The sequence below is a fragment of the Gadus macrocephalus genome, chromosome 13 (genome assembly GCF_031168955.1).
Source record: "Gadus macrocephalus chromosome 13, ASM3116895v1".
In the NCBI taxonomy this organism is placed as follows: domain Eukaryota; kingdom Metazoa; phylum Chordata; class Actinopteri; order Gadiformes; family Gadidae; genus Gadus; species Gadus macrocephalus.
The window spans coordinates 2,448,083-2,470,749 of record NC_082394.1 but is presented as its reverse complement, the minus strand read 5'-3'; the positions used below and the strand labels follow the sequence as shown (position 1 = coordinate 2,470,749).

Sequence of the window (22,667 nt, the reverse complement as noted above, 5' to 3'; positions counted from 1 at the left end):
GCATCTGTAATGACAAACAGTAGTGTATATTGGCAGTGTTAGCCACATTCTCAGCCCATTTAGTTCAGTTATTGGACATAGTTAACATAAGACCCAGGATATGGGGGGGGGGGGACTGGGCTGGGCTGTTTTCAGTTAAAACTGTGGGCTTTCTGCTTCCAAAGAACAGGGCTCAAAAGGCTTTAATGTGGGGTTGCAAGTGCACCCCCAGATAAAACAGAACCCAAACGCAGATATCAGAAAAGCTCATTAAAGACAGATGTGGTGTTTGGAGAGGATTTAGCTTCCATGGCTACTCTACAGCCCTCGCCCTGTGCTCCTTTGTGCAAGTTAGCCGTCAGGCGGCGTGAAAGATGATGTTGGCACATGGATCGTGTTTAGCCAAGGTTATGGCCTGTAGTTTAGGATGTACATGTGAGACTGACTCGTCCGCCAGTAGCCACGTTTACTCTAGAGGAGCTTTGGAAACTATTTTGAAACGGCAATTCAACACAAATAAAAAAAAAAAACAGGTGTTCATTTTAAATAGACTTAAGTCCATTATTGACTTAAAATACCTGTTTTATTTAAATAGGGGATCGATCTAAAGTCTGTTGGGAATAACTTCAAATAAAATAGCCTAGGTGTATTTTATTTTGTTCATTCGGCAACTTTCTTTTATCTATGCAGGCTACCATCTCAACGAGGTTTACAGTGGTCGATACTCATTAACATCAGTGCTGTGCAGCCAGCGGGACGGGTTTTAGTGAAAGTTGTGGACCTCCCACTTAACTCCGCTCCCCTCGCTCCGGTCCCTGGCAAGGAGCGCCTCTCGGTCCAGACTCCAGACTCGCCCCAGCGACGCTCCCGGGACCACGCAGCGTCTCCCTCTAGGAACCCACTCAGGTCAAGGTAAGGGCGGATCACACTCTGTGGAAAGACTGCGAGAAAAAACGCGTCGTTGTTGTCTTAATGTGTGACAGAATTGCGTCTTGGGAAGCTGAGCGATCTTTTGAGAGAGGTGCATTGTGAGTCAACTGTTGCGTCTTTAACCCGAAAAAGTTTAAAGACGCGCTTAATTTATCTCTGAGGCGTCTTCTGAACTAATAGTTTTACTTGGAACTACGGATTGGAACCCGTAGTTCCCAGAGCGAGTCACGTTTACACGAGAGAAAACAGGTTGCAGTGCCTATTGACAAAATTAAGACCTAAACTCCAAAAAAGTCAATACTTTTATTGCGTGTTCACACAATCTGTGAGTGTAGGCTTTGACGTTTTGATAAAAAAAATAGAAAAACTTACAACAACTAGGACTGTAGTTTTACAGGCGCATATATGCCCCTTAAAGCCACAGCAAGCAGGCAGGCACCAGGCAGTAATTGACGCCTATGGTTGTCAAACGTTCAGGAGTTTTCCAGGGAACAGGCGGGCCAGTGTGGCTGTCGGGCGAGTTAACAGTTACAGGTTTAGCAAAGTCTGTTTTATGAAATGCAGAATCATATTAACTGCAATACGTTCCAATGCAATGTTTTTCTTTGCATAGTAGTGCTACGTTTATGATAACGCCTGGTTATTTCCCCAAAGCATATCTGCCATTCGAGGCAGCTTTCCAGTATTTCGCTAAGCCCCCCAGCCAATGGTCCAGTTTTAAGTAGTTTTTTTTTCTCTCTCTTCCTTTCCTTAAGGATAAAAGTAATTCCCAGGCATGACCCTAATAAACAGTCTACTTAGCTGTCAGATTTCACTAATGCAGGGTCCCAAACGCCAGACCTTATTAAAAGTAGAAACCTACACTGTGGAGACGGGATAAAGTTAGCCCACTGCACAGACATTGACTTAAGACTTCAGCACTGATTTCCATAATGTGCAATCAATTTCCTACCCTCCCCCAGCCAGTGAAAAAACCTGAAGCAATTATGTTCCACAGTGAGTCTAGGCCACTGCTGCAACTGTAGGCCTGGACCATTTCTCCCTGTTTTGATCCAACCGATAACGAAGCAGGCTGTAAGAATTAATATTCCAATTCCAATTATAACTAAAGAGGTTTCCTGAGCCAACCGTGCGATGGTGGAGGTTTGAAGGTTCACGTTGGCATAATGGACATCCATAATGCCAACGTTGAACCTTCAACCATGTTCGTAATGGACATGACTGTGTGTATAGCTGCAGGCAGGAGAATCACTGCAGTCTGAGCTCAACTAGCAAGCCAGATGTTGGCTGGGAGTCTGACGCTGTTATTTCACAGAGTAACAGCCTGCCCCTTCCCCTCTCCTCTCTCTCCCTCCCTTTCATTTTCCCCTCTCCTTCTTCTCTTCTGTCTCTCTGTGTCCTCATCTCTCTCTCTCTCTCTCTCTCCATTTGTCTCCCTCGCTCTCTTCCTCCCTGTAATTGACTCTCCACGTTCCTGTCTTTTTCTACATCTGACCCGTCTCTCTCTCTCTCTCTCTCTCTCTCTCTCTCTCTCTCTCTCTCTCTCTCTCTCTCTCTCTCTCTCTCTCTCTCTCTCTCTCTCTCTCTCTCTCTCTCTCTCTCTCCCTCCCTCCCTCCTCTCGTTCCTGCAGGGTCTTGAGTGAATTTGGGGCTTCCCCCGAGGGGCGTAGTGCAAGGACCCCCCACAGAGCGCAGACCCCCCGCAGGGCAGAGACCCCCCGCCGAGCAGAGACCCCCTACAGCGCGCAGACCCCCAGCCGAGCACGACGACAACCCAACACAACATCTCATCGCTCAGCGGGACCTGTTCTGTGTTTTCCTTCGGACCCCCCCCCCCCCACCGCTCCCCCCCCTCAGGCCGTCATGGCACGCCACCGCGGATACGGGCCGGCGCCGGTCACGAGCGCGCTCCTCCCGTGCACGCTCCTCCTCCTCCTCCTCCTCCTCCTCCTCTCGGCCCCGCCCCCGGCGCTCTGCCAGCCGGACTGCACCGGCGTGACCTGCCCCCCGCTGAGCCACTGCATCCAGGAGGTGCTGGAGAGCGGCGCCTGCTGCCCGGCCTGCGTGCGCACGGGGTGCACGTGCGAGGGCTACCAGTACTACGACTGCCTCAACGCCGGCTTCCAGAACGGCAAGGTGCCCGAGGGCGACGCCTACTTCGTGGACTACGGCAGCACCGAGTGCTCCTGCCCCGAGGGCGGCGGGCGCATCAGCTGCAGCTACATCACCTGCCCCGACCTGCCGGCCAACTGCATCCAGACCTCGGCTCCGGCCGACGCCTGCGCGCACTGCGAGCGCGTGGGCTGCGTGCACGGCGCCAGCGGGCAGAAGTACGACGCCGGCCACTCCTTCCACGTGGACGCCTGCGACGTGTGCCACTGCCCCAGCGGCGGCGGCGAGCTCATGTGCTCGCCGGTCCCCGACTGCGACCCGCGGGACGCCCGTCTGCCCGCGGCGGCGGCGGCGGCGGCGGCAGCGCCCCCGCCACCGCCCACCGCGCGCAGCGGGAGGCGCGGACCCCCCGACGACCCCCGCGTCGCCGGCTTCGTGCAGCGCCGGGGGCACGGCGGCGGCGGCGGCGGTGGCGGCGGCGGCGGCGGCGGCGGCGGCCCGCATGCTTATCAACCCCTGGCTCTGAAGAAGATTTCTCTAGAGGAGGAAGAGGAGCAGATGGAGGCGGGGGACTACGACTACGAACCCGTCGGCGTCGGCGAGTTTGAGGACAGACCGGCGTCCCGCAGCACCCCCGCCCCTCGGTCGGGCCAGGGGTACGAGCGGAGGAACAAGCTGGAGCTCAGAGAGAGGCACGGCGTCCGGGACCACGGGGTCCCGGAGACGGGCCCCGGGGCGGCCGAGCGCGGCACCGTGAGAACCCCCGTCCGGCCCCACGCCACGACGCACGGCGGCGGCGGCGGGACCTCCCACGGGAACAACATCCAACGCCTGCGCCCCCCCAACCCGCAGCACGCCACCCACAGCCAGCCGGACCCCCAGGCCATCCTGGACGGCCCGGTCCCCGGCGAGAGCATGACGGACCGCGCCGTCTTCTCCCTGCACACGCCGCCCGACGGGGGCAACCTCCCGCCCTTCTTCCAGAGCCGCGCCGAGACCCCGTCGGCCCGCGCGGCGGAAGACCCCCAAAGCGCGGACGCAGACGTCGCCCAGAGGCCGGCCCTCCCGCCGTACCCCCAGGAGGGGCCCTGGAGCGGACCCCCGGAGTTCCAGCCCGCCCCCGGGAACCAGAGCCCCTGGGTTCATCACCCGATGCCGGAGGCCAGGCAGCCGTCAGAGAGGCTGGGTGCGGGGGTCCGCCCGGATCGGCCCCCCCACGCAGAGTCCACGCTACGCAGCCCGAGCAAGGCGCAGAGCGCGCCCGACTCGGATTACCCCGACGAGTACGAGACCGGGTACGACGACATGGAGGAAGAGGAGGAGGAGGAGGAAGAGGAGCTGGTGCGTGTCCAGGAGGGGATGGAGGACAGGGAGGGAGCGTACCAGTTGAGAGGGAGCGACGTAGGGCCCGGGGAACGAGACAGGGTGCATGATGGGAAGGCACCAGTGGTGGAGGGGGAGGGGGGTGGTTTGTGGAGCAGCCATGCCCAGCCCGAGAGCCCCCCCCTGGCCACAGACTTCGACCAGCACCTCCACCTGGAGACCACGGTGGAGCCCATCACCACAGAGGCTCCCAGAGAGACTACGCCCCCCACTACCACCATCACCACCACCACCACCACCATCCCCACCACCACCACCACCATCCCCACCACCACCATCCCCACCACCACCATCCCCACCACTACCACTGCAGCCACCACCAACACCCCCACCACCTCAACCAGTGCCACCACCACCACCACCACCCCTGCCACCACCACCACCACCACCACCACCCCCACCACCGTCCAACCAGGCACCACCAACACGCCCACAGGGGTCACCTCAGAGGGGCATCATGGGAGAACGCAGCCTCAGGCGCCCTTTGACCCCCCCGGCGAGGATTTAGTGAGGGGGGAGGAGGCGGAGCGAGAGGAGGCGGAGGAGGAAGAGAGGGACAATTCAACAGAAGGTAAGTCAAAAAGGTTTTCATATTTTTAAGTATGATGTATTTATGTTTATGCTTTTTTGATAAACCCACAAACACATCCATTCCAGAAAGTGAATTATTTAGAACAGGAGTTGTTCGCTCATATAACAGCAACAGCTCTTTATTCTGGTTTCCTGGCAAATCATATCACATAACTCACTGACAAATGTTACGATTGCATCGCCAAGAGACCGGCTCGTAGTATTTCAACGCCAGGAACACCCATTACACACTACACGGTGATGTAATGCGTGCGTCATTCAACTCAAATCCTTTTAGCAAGCACACTTCCTTCCTAGCATAAATAACACCAACGCCAAATTACCGCCAGCTCTTCCACTTCCCTCCAAGCTTCCCCGGCGGACTCCGGCGGTTCGCCCCGGAGTCCGCTACACAACACAACAATGTCCCTCTTTCTCTGGCGCGCTATAAATCCCACAATCCCAACTGCGGCATCGAACTCACTGGAGCGTAGAGCTGGGCGATTAATCGATTTTTAATCGGAATTTGAACTAATGGTTTAGGACGGTTTAGGTTTAGGATTTAAGTTAGGTTTAAGTTTTTAAAGAAAATCGATTATTTAACTTATTTTTTTTAAGAGTTTGCTTAAATTCTGTGGCAACCATAAGCAGCAGCACATCAATTTATTCCAACATCTTAAACTGAGGCACGCTGCAGAGTGGGAGTTGTGTTTTATTTATTAAGCTTTTGTCAATCATTGTTATTCTTCAAAAAAAAAAAATTATAATTTTTTTTTTCACTTATTGAAAAAAATCGATTAAAATCGATAATAGGATTTGGTTTGAAAAAGTCAAGTGATTTTATTTTCAGGCCGAACCGCCCAACCCTACTGGAGCGTGAGAGTGGAGGTATCTGAACCCAGCCGGGGTCTGTAAGGGCCACGGGGGGGGGGCCGGGGCCAGGGCAAAGGGCCCATCGCTCCATCGGTGGCGGTCATAGCTCCTCACAGCAGGCCCTTCAGTGAGCCCCCCCCTCCCACACACACACACACACACACCCAGCCAACACACCACCCCGGCGGGGTCCTTTCTTCTCCGTTAGCGGTCATCGCTCCCGGCGCTCTTATAGGGGCTGACAGGCCGGAGAGGTGGGATCACTTCGGGGATAAATCATCTCTCGTGCGGCGGACTTCAAGCTGCCCCGTTTCTAAATGGGAGCGTATGAGATTGCGTTTTATATAGAAGGAACCTGTGGTTTTTTTTCCCAACCGTCAGACGGATACACTACACTGGACGCACTGAAAGGCTGTTTCAAGTGTAGTGTGGCGTCACATAGACGAATCGCAAATACGCAGTCCCAAATCGCATTATACTATGGTCTTGTGAAGTGTAAAGTAGTTTTGTGTTGCATCATTTAGTGCTGTGTAGTATAATGTAGCATCATGTGGTGCAGTAGTGTTGTGAACTGTGTGACTCCCAGTTGGCCGGTTAGCAGAACAAGATATCGTGTAACCGCTCTGATGACCATTAGGAAGGCACTCGTTATCAATTCCCCTGAACGAAGCTCATTTACTCAACCCATCTGTGTGTGTCCTGTTTGATTAATTCCTCCGCTTGATCGCCCATTGATTAGGCGTTAATAAGTACACAACTCCTCTGAAGCACCCCGGCTGGCTAATCACATCCTCAGCGGCTGAGCTCGGAGCTTACGGCACGGTAGTGGCATCGCATACCCTAACCCCCAGGAGTTCAGGGGAAAGGGTCTGCTTATCTCGGGGCCCCCCCGTCCCAGATGAACCGCGACCACTTGGGCCCTGAGGGCCGGAGGAAGCAGTTTATCAGGCGTCTGGTCTCTCCACAAGGCCGTCGCTCCCAGACTCCGGGCTCTTCTCTCTCCCCCGCCCCCGATAAGAAGAAGGGGGCATACGGCGGTTTATCAGCTGAGACAACACTCAACGACTGTGAGAGCTCTCCACTTGTGACAGAGCGTATTTAACGGTGAGGCGTACCGGCCGAGCCGAGGAGGAGAGAGTCCAGCCGGGATCTTTATCTGCCCGGCGCGATGCGCTGTTGTTGTTGGCTTCTGATAGCGCATGCGCCGTGTATTTAATCTACCGTACACATGTCTTCTGCGGATTCTCGCAAAGGGAGTCTTTGCACTTTGCACATCTATATTTCATGTTTGTGTTATGTATCCTCGCCCTAATAACCTTGGGTTATGATTCATATGGCACCCTGTCAGCTCTTTTTGTTTTTTTTGTTTGAGAAGACTAAATCGTTGGTAGCCTTTCCGGTCGCGGTGGTACGTTGTGAAGGTTCTCGGCCTCACTGGTTGGTCACTTTGATTAAAAGCTTTGTCTTGATTCACTACATTTAGAAGCACAAGTGAATAAGTACACAAGCAGGTAGAGTGGTCGGTCTGACAGCCCGAAGTCGGGTTATTTGTGTGTTGTGTTTACCTCTTCCTGCACTCAGGTGAACATGTGGCGGATGTTTCTGTGGTAACGGCCTGATTGACACCAGATGTTTGGGACACCTGGAGCCCATATTGGATTCTAGTCCTAATCTGTTAGACATCCTTGCTTTGAACTTTGGGATGGAAGTCTGCCATGTCTAACCAATTTCCCAAATAATATATGGCTATGTTTTTTGGCCCAGATACCCGTTGCTTGTTTTGTGTGCTTTTTGGACAGCTTTCTTCCCTCTTTATTAATAATGCATTGATGTGTTTTATTTATTTTATATATTTTAAAAACAAAACAACACCAGCCAGTAGGCACATTTTTTTGAGCAAAGGTGATTTGCCAAATGGTTGGAGTGGTCGGTGAATCTCAGCATGGCTTGTGTTTAAACTAATTTCCTGGAGGTTCTGGGTGTTTTCCGTGGCTAGTCTCAGTACAGACAGCAGGGTGGTCGATCCAAGTTCTCACAGAAAACATCCCAGGGAAACCGTCCAATCACAACACGGGCCTGGGCATCGGCGTCCGACAGACAGCAGCGGCCGACGGGATATGGCTAGCCACATCCACACACAAAACACACACACACACACATATACACACATTCTTTCTCTCTCGGCCCTGTTCCTAACAAATGGGCTCGATAATGAACGAAAAAGGCTTCCATGTGTTCACGTATCACCCTTCTCCCCGGTATGTATACATTCATAACAAACACAGAGCATTGTGCGTCTCGGAACGCTGTGTGCGTTTCAGAGCGATTTCGGAGAACACGACTTTGATGTTGGATCCGGAGGGAGACACACACAGAACTCAACTCAACCGTGCATGTCTCCACGTCTGGAGCCCTTGGCCAGCGATTACAGACATTGATTTTTAATATTGGCTCATTATTACCCTTATTTCATGGAAAAAGTAATAACGTCGGAGTCATCGTGAAACAAACACACATTTTCTTCTCAAATCCCTGCGATACACTCTGCTGCTGTGACGACTAAACGGCTGAAGCGGATTAAGAGGATTTGGTGTAAGCCAGAGGTTGATTTCAGCAGATCATGGCGGGGTTCTGCAGAGAGCCGGAGTCCAAGACTGCAAGTCCAGCAGATGTGATCCGTTCAACAGACTTTTCCTCAGAATAAATTAAGCAGGCTTTGTCAATACAAACTACAGATCATAGTACAGTGTATATACTACACTACATAATATTATGTAGTGCCAGTACAGCCAATCACAAGGCCTGAGACGTTACGGAAGTGATCAATCACTATTTCAGTCGGACTTTAATCATGGGGCAATTTTGTGTGCAAATCTAAAATGTGTGTTTGCGCTCAGACACAACACGTATTCATTACTAGGTGTATGTGTTATTGGGTTTCTACACATGGAGGTCGGTCACATTAAAAGCGGTCCTCAAAAATAAACGTCATTGCTTCTAAAGCTAATGATAGAGCCATGATTCTGGTTAATCAGAGTGTAGAACACAGCTGTGTGTGAGAGAGCAAGAAAAACTGTGTGTGTGTGTGCGTGCATGCTTATCTTTGGTGTGTGTGTGTGTGTGTGTGTGTGTGTGCGTGCGTGTTATGTGCGTGTGTCTGGGTGTGTTTATAAATGTGTCAAAAAAGTGTTATGTTTATGTGTGCGCATGAGTGTGTGTGTGTGTGTGTGTGAGTGTATGCATGTGTGTGTCTGTGCTGATTGTTGCTTCTCTATTCAGATTAAACCAAAAGGTCACTTTGAGAAGATGGATTCTCTCAGCAGAGTCATCAGAGGTCTCTGATTCAATCATCTCAAAACACATGTGTTCTCAGATAGCTAGACAACCGTGTGTGTGTGTGTGTGTGTGTGTGTGTGTGTGTGTGTGTGTGTGTGTGTGTGTGTGTGTGTGTGTGTGTGTGTGTGTGCTTGAGTGTGCATCCATGCATGTGTGTGTGTGTGTGTGTTCTTATTTGTACCTGCATGCTTGCGTGTGTGAACATCCATGTGTGCATGTGTATACGTGCTAGCTCGTGTGAATGTGTTTGTATGTGTTTGTGTGTGTAGAACACAATTTGTATTGATTAGACAGCAGATGATGTATCTACTCCCTGTTCTATGAAATCAAGGTTAGACCCCACGGCAACAGCTGGAGCTCAGGGTAGAGGCCCGCTCTCTGATTGGTGGAGGAGGAGGAGGAGGGGGGGGGGTGGATGTATTAACTTTGGGAAGTACATGCTCCATATCTACTATGACTACATATTACCTTTTTTTCTGTTGAGCAGGATATAAACTCATCATATCATCGTTAATGATCAGTGGATCCAAGATGGACGACCCACAGCTGTAGTGGCTCAACGGGTAGAGCAGGTTGCCTGGCAACCGGAACGCTGCCGTTTCCCACCCTGTGTCCAGGAGCAAGGTACCTGACCTTCTCCAAGTGCAGGCTCTTCCCCTGCGGCGCTGACTCTGCCGTCGGTGTACGAATGGGTGAATGAACGTGTGTATGAATGTGTGCATGAGTGTGTGTATGAATGTGTGCTTGAATGGCTGAATGAACGGGTGAATGAATGTGTGGATGCTTTTTTTATTGAATATGTGTATGAATGGGTGAATGAATGTATGAATTTGTGTATGCATTTGTGTATGAGCGTGTCTATGACTCTTTGTATGAATGCCTGCATAAACGGGTGAATGTGAGCCACTGTTTGTCAAGTGCCTTTCCCGCCCCACGTTATGAGAGCGCTTTATGAACGCGGGCTGTTTCCCAGAGGCACTTACCGCCCTCTGCTCCCCCACGCGGGTCGGGCGCCACAGATAAGATCCAGCAGGAGGTTTCCAGGCGCAGCTTTAAGTTTCCCCGGACCAACATTGGGAAGCCGTGAAGCACCATTACAGGAGATTGATGGGGGGCCCCCTCCGACCCCCTCCCCCCCCTGAGCACCCATAGGGGAGTGAGTGTTGCACGTCTCAGGGGGGCCATAGCAGAGCGTTCCTGGGTCTCGGTGGTGGGGGTCCCCCACTGTTACAGAGGGAGTCTCTGAGTGACACACTAGGTAATGTACTACAGGGCTGCGCTTTAGCGGAGCTACACTGTGATGTGATGCATTAGGACCCCGACCCATAGAGCAAAGAGCACATTCTTAACAGCCAATCGCATGAGGAGACACACACACTCACACACACTCACACACACAAACAAGGATGCACACACATTCATTCAGACACACATGCACATGCACAGACCCATACATTCAGATACACCACCCCACAAACACAAACAGACACACACACACACAGGCACACACAAACGGATATGCACGCATTCATTCAGACGCACAGCACACCTCATGCAGAGAAGCACAGACACACTCTCACACACAAACACGTGCACACTCACACATGTACAAACACTCTACCTCACTCACACATTCCCATGCATACACATACGCGCACACGCACACACACACACACACACACACACACACACTCCACAGTCAGAGATATTGCCCACAGGAGGTTTATCTCACACAAGTGTGGCAATGCACTCAACTGCAGTGCAATAAGAGGGAGCAGGAGACATTTGTATGGGGGCCAAGGTGAAACAGAAGGTCTGGGATTGTTTGCTGTAATTTTCCATCCATTTCTCATTTGTCAAGGTATAGAATGGAGAATTAAGTAAAAGTGCTGCGTGCAGCCTTTTAAAAATTCAATGTGTCTGACCTTTGGCGAGAAATTATGGAGTGAGACCATTGCTTGCACTAGTCTCTTTAGGTTATTGAACAATGCAATACGCACGATAGGGTACTACCGACTCGATTCAGCATTTCTAATTGCATACAATATAATATGGACAATAAAGTTGTTCACAATAGATTCACCGTTTTGTGAGTCCTTGCATTACTAAGCGTTACAGTTTTCACTCTTGCTTTCCATCTCTCTTGTTAGCTTTCTCTTTCATTCTCTCTCTCTCTCTCTCTCTCTCTCTCTCTCTCTCTCTCTCTCTCTCTCTCTCTCCTCCATCCCCTCCTTGCTCTGTCTCTGAATCTCTCTATCTGTTATCATCTCAGCCAGGATGCCAAGCCAGTTTCAACACATGTTCATCCCAGAGTTCTTCTTCCAGCAGACTATTGCTGTTCAAATTCCTAATTTAATTAAATTCCTGGTTTTCCTGTGCACCGGCAGCATTGTGTATGATAGAGTTGAAGAGACAGTGAAAAGTGCTGGCCTTTAAAACTTTAAAGTAAATTCTCTTCATGGTTTATGAGTGAAGTGATGATCAAGCATGTCAGTAGATCTAATTCATCAGTATGGTTAACGAGTGCAGGGTTTAACGTCACAGTATGAACGTTTATATAAGTATTAGGGCTGTCAAATGAACACGTTAATGTTGATCAATTAATCACAGAAAAAATAACGCGCTAAAAAAATTAACCACGCTTCTATAGTGCCCTTTGACCCGGTGCGTCATTTGTGTTGAAACCAAATGGAGGCAGACGAGAAGACGCTGCTCGGCCCCGTGAACGAAAAGTTCAAGTTTAAACTCCCAGACGGAACACAGTTATCTGCAATCTCTGTAGTAAGGAATCTTGAACATCACCTCAACGCTAAACATTTGGTAGCAAGCTCGCAGGTACGAGCTGCCACAGCCCCTGAAACTGGCGCTAGCAGGCAGCCTCGTCAAGCCACACTCGACTGAGATGCATTGAATCTTGAGCGAGATAGAAATGTTATTAATTTGATCTTAAAATGCACCGTATGTTAATGAAAGACATGTTTTAAATGAAAGAGGCATGGAACTTTAAAGTCTATTATGTCTATTATTCATTGAATCACTCATCTGCCATAATTTACTTGAATTAAATCATTTTTAAATACTTTCTTGGGAAAATGTAAGTATGCGATTAATTTAGATTAATTAATCACAGAGCTTGTAATTAATTAGATTATTTGTTTGAATCGCTTGACAGCCCTAATATGTATAAAATCACAATGAGATCAACTTCAACATCATGTTGCTCGCCTATTCAACAGTGTTTGTTTAGGTGCATGCTGGGAAATCCTTTCCTCTTGGCTTCTCTGTGCTCCGACCATTCAGCCCGTGTTCATAGTATTTGTGAGTGGTCGTCGTAGCAACACATCCTCAGAATGCCTCGTCCCGACCTCCGGCAAATGTCAAGGCGGGAAAAAAAAGAATGAAGCCCTCATTTTCTCGAAGAGCAGATATATGTAAGAAATACGAAAAAAGCAATTTCCCAGCGTGCCTCTGTGGAATGAAAACAGTTTGAAATGTGGTAAACGCCTCGGTGAAGCCTGTGCTGATATCTAAATAAAAAACAGCCACACATCAGAGTGGCGGGGACAGCCTGAATCAGGGGGATTCAAGGACAATCCCTTCAGGTCTGTTATCTGCTTGACACTCCGTTCTGTATTTGTCTAACTGATGAGACCCCTGGGGATTAGAGTGGGATTAAATAGAGATAGCACGTAAACGCACTGAATCAAGCAGCAGCTGTCAGGGCTGCGTTGGGTGAATCATATTGGGGGCAGGGGGGGAAGCCATTTTATTGTTTTACACTTTTATACGCCGCACTCAGAACAATATATCAGGCAGAAATGGGATAGGATCTTGGCAGCCTGTGGGACCTTTTTGCTCTCCTCGTGCGCATGACTGATGCTTTTAATGTTCTCTCGGTACATTATAAAGAACGTGGAAGTCAGAGAGCCGAGTCGGACTTCGCGCTTCTGTGTCTGCTGTTTGATAGTGTTTCAGGGTTCAGTTGACAGGATGCAGAAGAAACAGGCAATAGACGTTTTTTCCATTGAAAATGTGTACCCTTGAATCTCTGTGCTTTGATAAAGAAACATTTTATGTGAATATTTGATGCGATTTGCGATTGGTCCAAAGGTAGAGCTGTTGTTGTCTTGGGCGGTATTAGCTCACCCTAACCGCTCCTGACGACCTGGCCGTCACCTTTCATGGTTGACTCCGTCGTCGGTGTGTGAATGAATGGGTGAAAATTAGGCAATGATTGCTTTGAGTGGCCACTGGTCGGAGAAGCGGTATATCAATGCAGGCCATTTACCATTTGAACATTTCCCCCCTTGCGGTTGGGCTGGTGTACGCTCTCTCTCTCGCTAAGTGCTGTGTATCGTCTCAGGGATCACATTAGCCGTGTTCCGACGTCGAACAGCGTCTGATCCACCGGAGACCTGGAGGGGCTCTTGACCGACCGCTTCCTGACATTGTTCTGGGTGTCACACTCTCTCTCTCGGGGTTCGGTTTAGTCTCAACGTCGTAAAAAAGAACGGCACTCTCTCCGCGCGCCTTATGAAGTGGCGTCAACATGAAGTACGCGCACAAGCGCAAAGTTAAACAACCGCTAAAGCCAAACAACCAGCCAACCCGACTAAACAAACAGCAATCAGGGGCAGGAAAGATGTCAGGCCTGGAGTTGGCCTGTGAAAGTTTGCTCAGGATGCTCGGGGGAAGTGGTTGACGTGGATGTGTGGAGGCCCTGCCTGTTTGGTCTCCTCTGGTGCTTGCTTTTGCTCATTACTTACAGATGACTGAGTGTTGGTCATCAGTCCCGTCACAACACAGTGACGGGGGGCTGGCTGCTGTTGGCTGCTGTTGGCCGCAGTTGGCTGCTGGGCAGATGGGCGAGCACCAAGACCTGTCTGATGTCAAGGCAGGTCTGGGACTGGACAGACAGCCAGGTGTGTTTTCACACTTTGAGAGATGTCTGCGGTTGGTCAGATGTTCAGATGGGCACACAGACAGACAGACAGACAGACAGGAAGGCATGCAGACGGACAGACAGGTATGTTGGTCGGCTACGAGGAAGGTGTATCTATGTTTTTGGACGGGTCCATTATCAGACAGACAGCCAGACAGGTGTACCTCCAGAAAGACAGGTGTATCAGTGTGCCTCCAGACAGACAGACAGGTGTATCAGTGCACCTCCAGACAGACAGACAGGTGTATCAGTGCACCTCCAGACAGACAGGTGTATCAGTGTGCCTCCAGACAGACAGACAGGTGAACCAGTGCACCTCCAGACAGTCAGGTGAACCAGTGCACCTCCAGACAGACAGGTGAACCAGTGCACCTCCAGACAGACAGACAGGTGAACCAGTGCACCTCCAGACAGACAGACAGACAGGTGTATCAGTGTGCCTCCAGACAGACAGGTGTATCAGTGCGCCTCCAGACAGACAGACGGGTGTATCAGTGTGCCTCCAGACAGACAGGTGTATCAGTGCACCTCCAGACAGACAGACAGGTGTATCAGTGTGCCTCCAGACAGACAGGTGTATCAGTGCGCCTCCAGACAGACAGACGGGTGTATCAGTGCACCTCCAGACAGACAGACGGGTGTATCAGTGCGCCTCCAGACAGAGTGATGTTGGCAGCTCAGTGGGAGACTGGATGCTCCAGACTCCCCCTACAGAGCTACTCCATCAGGGCTGGCACTCTCTCTCTCTCTCTCTCTCTCTCTCTCTCTCTCTCTCTCTCTCTCTCTCTCTCTCTCTCTCTCTCTCTCTCTCTCTCTCTCTCTCTCTCTCTCTCTCTCTCTCTCTCTCTCTCTCTCTCTCTCTCTCTCTGTCTCTCCTCCCCTCTCTCTCTCTCTCTCTCTCTCCCCCCCTCTCTCTCTCTCTCTCCCCCCCTCTCTCTCTGAGTGCCTGATAGCACCAGGCTGGGTGCTTGAGTCTGCGTTGCCATGGGAGGCTGCGGCTCTCATTGTTTCAGCAGTAATTAGCGGGCGGGTTGCCAGTCTGAATCCGACCTCTGTGCTGGGACCTCGTGTTTGTCCTTTGGCAGGGGCTCTGGAACATATTTCACCCAGACGAGAGACGGTGGAGGAGGGGGGTTGGCACGCTGGGGGGCTCCAGCACGTCCAGGTCTTCCCAGTCCCATCGCTATGCCGACGGGTAGGTGGGGAGGCGGCCCAGCGAGCATCAGGATGCCGTCGGGCGAAGGGATGGGGTTTCTCGTCGCCGGCATTCTTTTGCTCTTCGTCGACAACAAGTGTGATTCCTCAAAGAGATCTCCACGTCATTGTCCAAGTGCTCTGCCCGCCCCTGTCCTTTGAGCAAGGCATCGGCTGAGAGACGTTGAACAGTGTTGAGGAGTGAAGTAGGAAACGTTCTGGTCTCGTAATGAATTTGACGGGAAACGAACAAACGAACCTGGACACAGATGTCACTCACTCTTCGGAAATATTTCCCTGCCCAAACTGCATCAAAGTTTTGTACCAAACAACAAAGTTCTTGTCACAGTTTGACGGTGTTTCATTTGGAGGGAGAAGACGTATGTCATTCAAGTGTTAGCTCCCCCCTCATCCCCCCATTTATGTTTGTTTACTCGATACAGCGCTTATCAATGATTCACAATCTGCTTCAGACAGCGATTAAACGGATGTTTACGGAGCATTACGGAAACCAGGACAGCCACCAGACCCGGCCCAGTAGGATCAAACACTGAATAAAAGGGAGCACACTCTTCCCGAAGCAAAGCTATCTGAATGCGCGCCACCGTGGCTGTGGCTGCCAGGGTCAGCTTAGTTATGGGGACCACAGTACACTCTCTCGTAGGTGTGGGGCCTGATTACGTTCCTGCGGATAGCGAGGCAGCGAACTGTGTTCAGCATTAATATCCCAGCTAAGTTCATTTAGGAGGTTCGTATTTTTATTTTTTTAATCTCAGTCGCTAAGCTTTAAACCTGCACCATGTCATTTTTTTTCTGTGTAGCCATCATTTTTTTTTATTCTTCTGAATTCGATTTTCTTCACTGTGTTTCCTCTACGGACCAAATTGATTTCAGGAGGAGGGAAAATCCCCGGGTTGATTGAGTCGTGGGTGGATGGCGGTTATTTTTTTAGGAAACGGAAAAGTACATTTCGAACAAAAGTGCCAGCCACAGTGGAAAAGTTTCAGGGGTAGCGAAAGATTTGAAAGTGCGAAAGTATACGTTGTCTCATTGCACCTTTTTTTTGTATCTTTATAATGGAGTGAGATGCTGTATTAACCGTCAAGCCATTGAGCAGACAATTTTATCTGACTTGGCATGAAGAAGGAGCAGGTTCGGGTTTTGGTCATCTTAAACCAGATGCCTTCAGGCAAGGCAGCAACCATCGGGGTTCAAACCCAGAACCCTTGCCTGGGATTCAAACACTCTTACTTTTTATTCTATACGAACAGCCGTTCAAGAAGTCTCCCGTTTTATAAAATACTGTCAGCCACCAAACAATTAATCACATGTGGATTAACGGAAGATACCTTTGGTGCCGAAACAACGACAGACAGGTTTGTGCGACAGGGCTGTGTGTCGGGGTAACTGCCTCCACAGGGGGTTCCCAAGCTGGGGCCACTCACGGTGACAACACCAGGCGTTCTGATTGGATGCCTGATTGTATCTGGCGGCCATTGCCTCGTGGAAACAACGAGAGACACAGGGAATTCTGAAAATGCCAAATTACTTCATTTGATTACACGTTTTAATGAGTTTACTTGTCACCCACAAAGCCGCCTCGGTTGATTACATAGAAATAGGTGTGTGTGTGTGTGTGTGTGTGTGTGTGTGTGTGTGTGTGTGTGTGTGTGTGTGTGTGTGTGTGTGTGTGTGTGTGTGTGTGTGTGTGTGTGTGTGTGTGTGTGTGTGTGTGTGTGTGTGTGCGAGTGTGTGTCTGTGTTTTATCTGCTCTGAGGAAAGCGGATGACAAAACTGAGGTTATATGAATACAAGCAATTACTGGACGTGTCTTTTGGATCGCTCCAAAGACAGCCCATTAGGTCCCTGCTCCGTCCAGACAGCTATGTGCCGCTCAACATCCGGATCCTAGCAGGTATGCGGGCAGACTTCTAAACCTGTTGACTCCTTTCATTGTGTCACACATCCTTCTGATCTGGAGATATTTACCTCCTGTCTGGGGAACTAATACTGATTCATCTCTGAGAGACGGTATGATGACCTGCGCCATCTTGACGTTTGCGACTCAGTCTTTTGGCAAAGCAACCTATCACAGGGACGCCGACAGAGGATTCAGATCCGTCGTGAGGAGCAGGCAGAGGTCGGTGGTGCTTTAAGGATCCAACCTAGAACCTTCTGGTTGAGAGTGGATCCCCATCACCGCTGCTCTCTCACCTGACCCTCGACCCCCGGTCTCTATATGAAAAGAGGCACATCGTACAATCTCTAGGAGAGGTGCTTGTTTGGTCAGCCGATGGGTTCTGGTTTCGATCCCCGATGTCCGCATTCTACCTGTAGGCCTCCTAGAGAAAGACTCCTCAGCACTTCCCGCTGTCAGACCTCCATATAAAGGGGGGCTCACCTGAGCCGATCCCTGGGGATGGGTTAGCGCAGGACGTAGAGCGGATCGACTAGTAACAGGGAGGGTTGCTGGTTCGATCCCCGGCTCCTCCTAGCTGAGTGTCGAGGTGTCCCTGAGCAAGACGCCTCACCCTGACTGCTCCAGACAAGCTGGCATGAATGGTTGCACACCGCTTTGGTTAAAAGCGTCTGCTGCACGCGGTCGGGCGTCGTGCGCTCATGAGCACGGTGGGTTCAAACTCACACATAATAAACCTCAGCACGTTCAAAACCCGTTCAGGCCTTTCGGACCGTACTGCGGACGCATCGGCTGGCGCGGTACCTCATGCGGCACGCTGGGTCAAAGTTGCGAACTAAGTTCAACCTCCCAGGGAGTCCCCTCGACTAGACTACGCCTCAAGAGTCACGTCAGCCGCATGATCCCCACCCCCTCCCTGAAATAACAGCACCACTTCCCCCATAGAGACTTGGTTGTTATTCCATCTATTTACTTTTATTAGTTCATTTTATTGTATGTGTTTTTTTTTTACTTTTACTTTGCCTTTGTTTTCTTTTACTTGTCTATTTTATTTGATTATTTCATTTTATTGTATTTGAAGCACTTTGAGGCTGCCTCGTGTATGAAATGTGCTATATAAATAAAGTCGCCTCGCCTCGCCTTGTGAGCGGTGTCTCGACGCATCTCAAGCGAACGCACCTTCAGTCGCTTCAGATCAAAGCAGCCACTAAATAACTAAACAGTCGACTAAACAGGCCCAGCTCAGCGAGCAGATCCAGCTACCTTCTGTCGAGCGAGTCACCCCCCGACTTAAAAACACTCCTTCCACACCTCTCGTCTCCTCACGGTGTCTCCGCCGTCGGGAGACGCCGGCCTCGTGCCGAGGTCCCAGCTCTCGTCTGCCATATGGGTGTGCGCCTGGCTGCCGTTCCCCGCTCGCCCAGCCAGGGTATATTAATAGGGCTGTGTCTCTAGCTGCAGGCCCCGGACCAGATGCCTCCGCTGGGCTGATGCTGCGGGACTGCTGCACCGTGGGCCAGAGATGGGCGTCAGAGCACCAGCGCTGCAGCAACATGCCTCTGCTCTCCAGCGACACACACTCCATATGCAGGTAGCACCCCACCCGGAGCCAGAGTGTGTGTGTGTGTGTGTGTGTGTGTGTGTGTGTGTGTGTGTGTGTGTGTGTGTGTGTGTGTGTGTGTGTGTGTGTGTGTGTGTGTGTGTGTGTGTGTGTGTGTGTGTGTGTGTGTGTGTGTGTGTGTGTGCGTGCGTGCGGGAGTGTGTGCATGTATTCATTTGTATGTGAAAGCATTTTTCTGTTGTTTTTGCATGCATTGTGTGTGTATGTATGAATTGCATGTTGATATATGCATGTATTTTGTGTTTGTGTGTGTGTGTGTGTGTGTGTGTGTGTGTGTGTGTGTGTGTGTGTGTGTGTGTGTGTGTGTGTGTGTGTGTGTGTGTGTGTGTGTGGATTGTGTTGAATTGTATGTATTGTATTGTGTTTTTTTTAATTATATTTTGTGCATCATATATGTATGGTGTGTGTATGTATTGTATTGTATATGTATTGAGTGTGTGTGTATTAAGTGTGTATGCATTGCATTGTGCATGTGTTGCGTATTCATTACGTTCTAAATGTACTGCGTGTGTCTTCATTGTGTGTCTGTGTTGTGCGTCCCAGCGTGGCCCAGCAGCAGTGCTGCCTCAGCGCTCTGAAGGCGGGTCGCTGTGTGTCCGGTGTGGCCTCGGCCCGGGCGGGAGATCGCTGCTCTGTGGAGGGCTCTGTGGAGGGCTCTGTGGAGGGCTCTGTGGAGGGCTCTGTGGACCGGTGCGCTGGCGACTCCCACCAGGCAAGACTCCACCCCCCCCCTCCCCCCCATCCAGCCTCTCAGCAGCCCTGACCCCTGACCCCCACCCTCAGCCCTAATGAGGAACCCTGGTCAAATAGGTCATGCATATCGGCGTGTCGACCAGGCACACTCACATTCTTTCTGACTGCAGTGGATGCTCAACTTGTGTCATCCAACCATCAATATGTTTTAATTGAGTTAAACTATTGTTGAGTTATGTCTAAAGTTAACATTTAGGGTAATTAGCGTTGAGCAGACGATTTTACCAAAGCGACTTACAATGTACACTTACAAAGTACACTTTTCAGAAGAAGAGAAATAAGTTTAGCAATAACAATGTTCCATTTACACACCCGTTAAAACTAATCTTGGGCAGTGCAGTCCTACTTTGTTATAGTAAACTTACGGGGGGAGACAGCACAGAGCCTGGGTTGGAAACCGAAAACTCAAAAGGCACAGAGTTACGCCTTATTTCCTGTTTTCTTATGGAGAGATTTTACTCAAGATAACTCGTTTGTGTGAGTGGACGGAGCTTTCGGGAAGGGGATTTCACTGTATTTCCACTGTAGCCAATCTACCCAGAACCTTTGCAGCCATCGCATCTCAGATGGTTGGTTTCTGAGCAGGATGTGTGAGTTCCCAACGGGAAACGATTACAGTTGTTCACTGTCAGCCAATTACGTCGCAAACATGAGGCGAAAGAGAGTTAAACAGCCAATTCACCCAGATTTGAGCTTGTTTGTTTTTAGGCTTTAGATTATTGATCCAAAACTGATTAGTGAGACTAATGGAAACAAACCCCACAGAGAGAAGCGTGTGGGCATTCAAAATAAATCACCCTAGTGCTTCTCAACAACAATATGAAAGAGATTCTAGTTTGAAGCCTAATTATTTTCCTAAAGTTCACTTAGAGAAGTTTGAAGTACAATGCTTTGATTAATCTGTAAATGTGTGTGTGCTTGTTTGCGTGTTTGTGGGTGTGTGTCTGTGTTTGCGTATGTTTGTGTGTGTGTGTTTGCGTGTGTCTGTGTGTGTTTGTGTGTGCTTGTTTGTGTCTATTCGTGTGTGTGTGTCTGCATGTGTGTGTGTGTGTGTGTGTGTGTGTGTGTGTGTGCATGTGTTTGTGTGCTTATTGGCCCCTGTGTGTGTCTGCGTGTTTGTGTCTGTGTTTGCCTGTGCTTGTCTGCATGTGTGTGTGCATGTCTGTGTGTGCACATGTGCATGTGTGCGTGCATGTGTGTGTGCGTCCAGGTGTGCTGCAGCTGCTGCACCCTGGGTCTCCAGGTGCGGCGCGAGGGGCTGGGCTGCGACGGCCAGCAGTACCTGGGCTACCCCTGCGGACACATCTTCCTCACCTGCTGTGAGGAAGAGGAGGGCGGACCGGGCCAGGGTCCGCTGAGGAGGTCGGAGAGACCCCTGCCCAGCGCGACGCCCAGGGAAGGTAAACTACCAGACCACCCACCATCCATCACTCTGTCTTAGTAGTTTGGAGGGTCTTTGACCAGGGTGTGTCGCTTGTAGTTTGGGGAGTTATGTAGTTCTGCAGGAGAGTATGTTAACAACGCATGTAGTTTGGATGTAGTTTGGCTGGTGTGTCTTTGAGCTGCCTATATTTTGACTAGACTAGTAGTTTATCCGGTGTGTGGTTGGTGTTTGACTTTGTCGTTTGACTGGTGTTTGGTTGAGCTGGCAAATGATTGAGGTGACTTGTAGTTTGGCCGGTGTGTCTTAGAGCTGGCTAGTGTTTGACTGGGCGTGTAGTTTGGCTGAGGTTTCATTGAGCTCACTTGTGTTTGACTTGACATGTCGTTTTTCTGGTGTGTGGTTGAGCTGGCTGGTGTTTGAGAGGACTTGTAGTTTGGCTGGTGTGTCTTTGAGCCGGCTAGTGTTTGACTTGGGATGAAGTTTGACTCAACTCTACTCTCTTGTTCAGGGTCATGTGACTGAGCTCAGATCTGTTGTGATAGATCTGACCCTGAGAGCTGATTGGCCAGCCAGTTAGGCTGTTATCTCTCAACTCGGGCCAGAAAGTTGGATGCTTGTTTAGGTAGCTGCTGTATCGAGCTGCTGACTCCGGTGACATTGGCCATCGATCGGCTATCGTTTCAGGCTGAGCGGGGGGATACACGTTGCATCACAAGAGAAACATCAAAGCACAACAAAGGAATTATGGGAAAAAAGTTTTTCACACGGTCACCTGATCTGTTCTGTAAAATAAGTCTCTCAGGAAACACAGACATGATCCAGAATCACAAAATGGAAGACGACAAAATAACATGAAGTAATTGGTAACATTGTGTATCTTCTTGCCATTCCTGTGTTTTATATTTACTGTCTTCAGCATAGTTTCCATAAAGTCAGTCAGTAAGATGTCAGTGTATTCAATGACCTCGAACTGACTATAGGATGTTTTTTTATGATAAGGAACTGAAGACATTATTCCTCTGGCACACTTAATTTGCACACTTATTAATATTACATTATTAATATTATCCGACATTCATGGCTGCCCTCTGATTTTTCGTTGATCAGCCATCATCGTTGTGCATTTTTCCCATGGAATCAATACTAATTTTTTGCGCCACTTATTTCCAATACTCTTCAGGTTTTAATTAACACTATGGCGTTCTAACAACATCTCAGATAGCCAGTGAATCTGCCCGGGTCTTGAATGACACAGCAGTCTTCCAGCCAATCACATGGCTTTAAAAGAACACTGTCCTTCAAGGTTCCAGGGAATCAGTCTGTCGTACGGTCTGTAAGAGACACAGACAGGCAGACACGCATAAAGACCAGACAAGTCAGTAGTCCTGAGTCAGACGGACGGACAGATGGACATACAGACAGACAAGTCGGTAGTCCTGAGTTAGACGGACGGACAGATGGGCATACAGACAGACAAGTCAGTAGTCCTGAGTCAGACGGACGGACAGATGGACATACAGACAGACAAGTCGGTAGTCCTGAGTCAGACGGACGGACAGATGGGCATACAGACAGACAAGTCGGTAGTCCTGAGTCAGACGGACGGACAGATGGACATGCAAACAGACAAGTCGGTAGTTCCGAGTCAGACAGACAGACATACGGACAGACA

At 50.1% G+C, this 22,667-nt stretch overlaps 1 protein-coding gene across 1 annotated transcript; it reads left to right on the top strand.

Annotated features, from left to right (window-relative positions):
• Positions 1-168: 168 nt before the first annotated feature.
• LOC132471123 (fibulin-2-like) lies at positions 169-21,067 on the top strand. Its single transcript, XM_060070197.1, has 5 exons — positions 169-891; positions 2,541-4,975; positions 18,693-18,828; positions 19,402-19,570; positions 20,822-21,067. Exons 2-5 carry the CDS (start codon positions 2,773-2,775, stop codon positions 21,050-21,052), a joined length of 2,739 nt encoding a protein of 912 aa, XP_059926180.1. The 5' UTR covers positions 169-891; positions 2,541-2,772; the 3' UTR covers positions 21,053-21,067.
• The last annotated feature ends 1,600 nt before the right edge of the window (positions 21,068-22,667 follow it).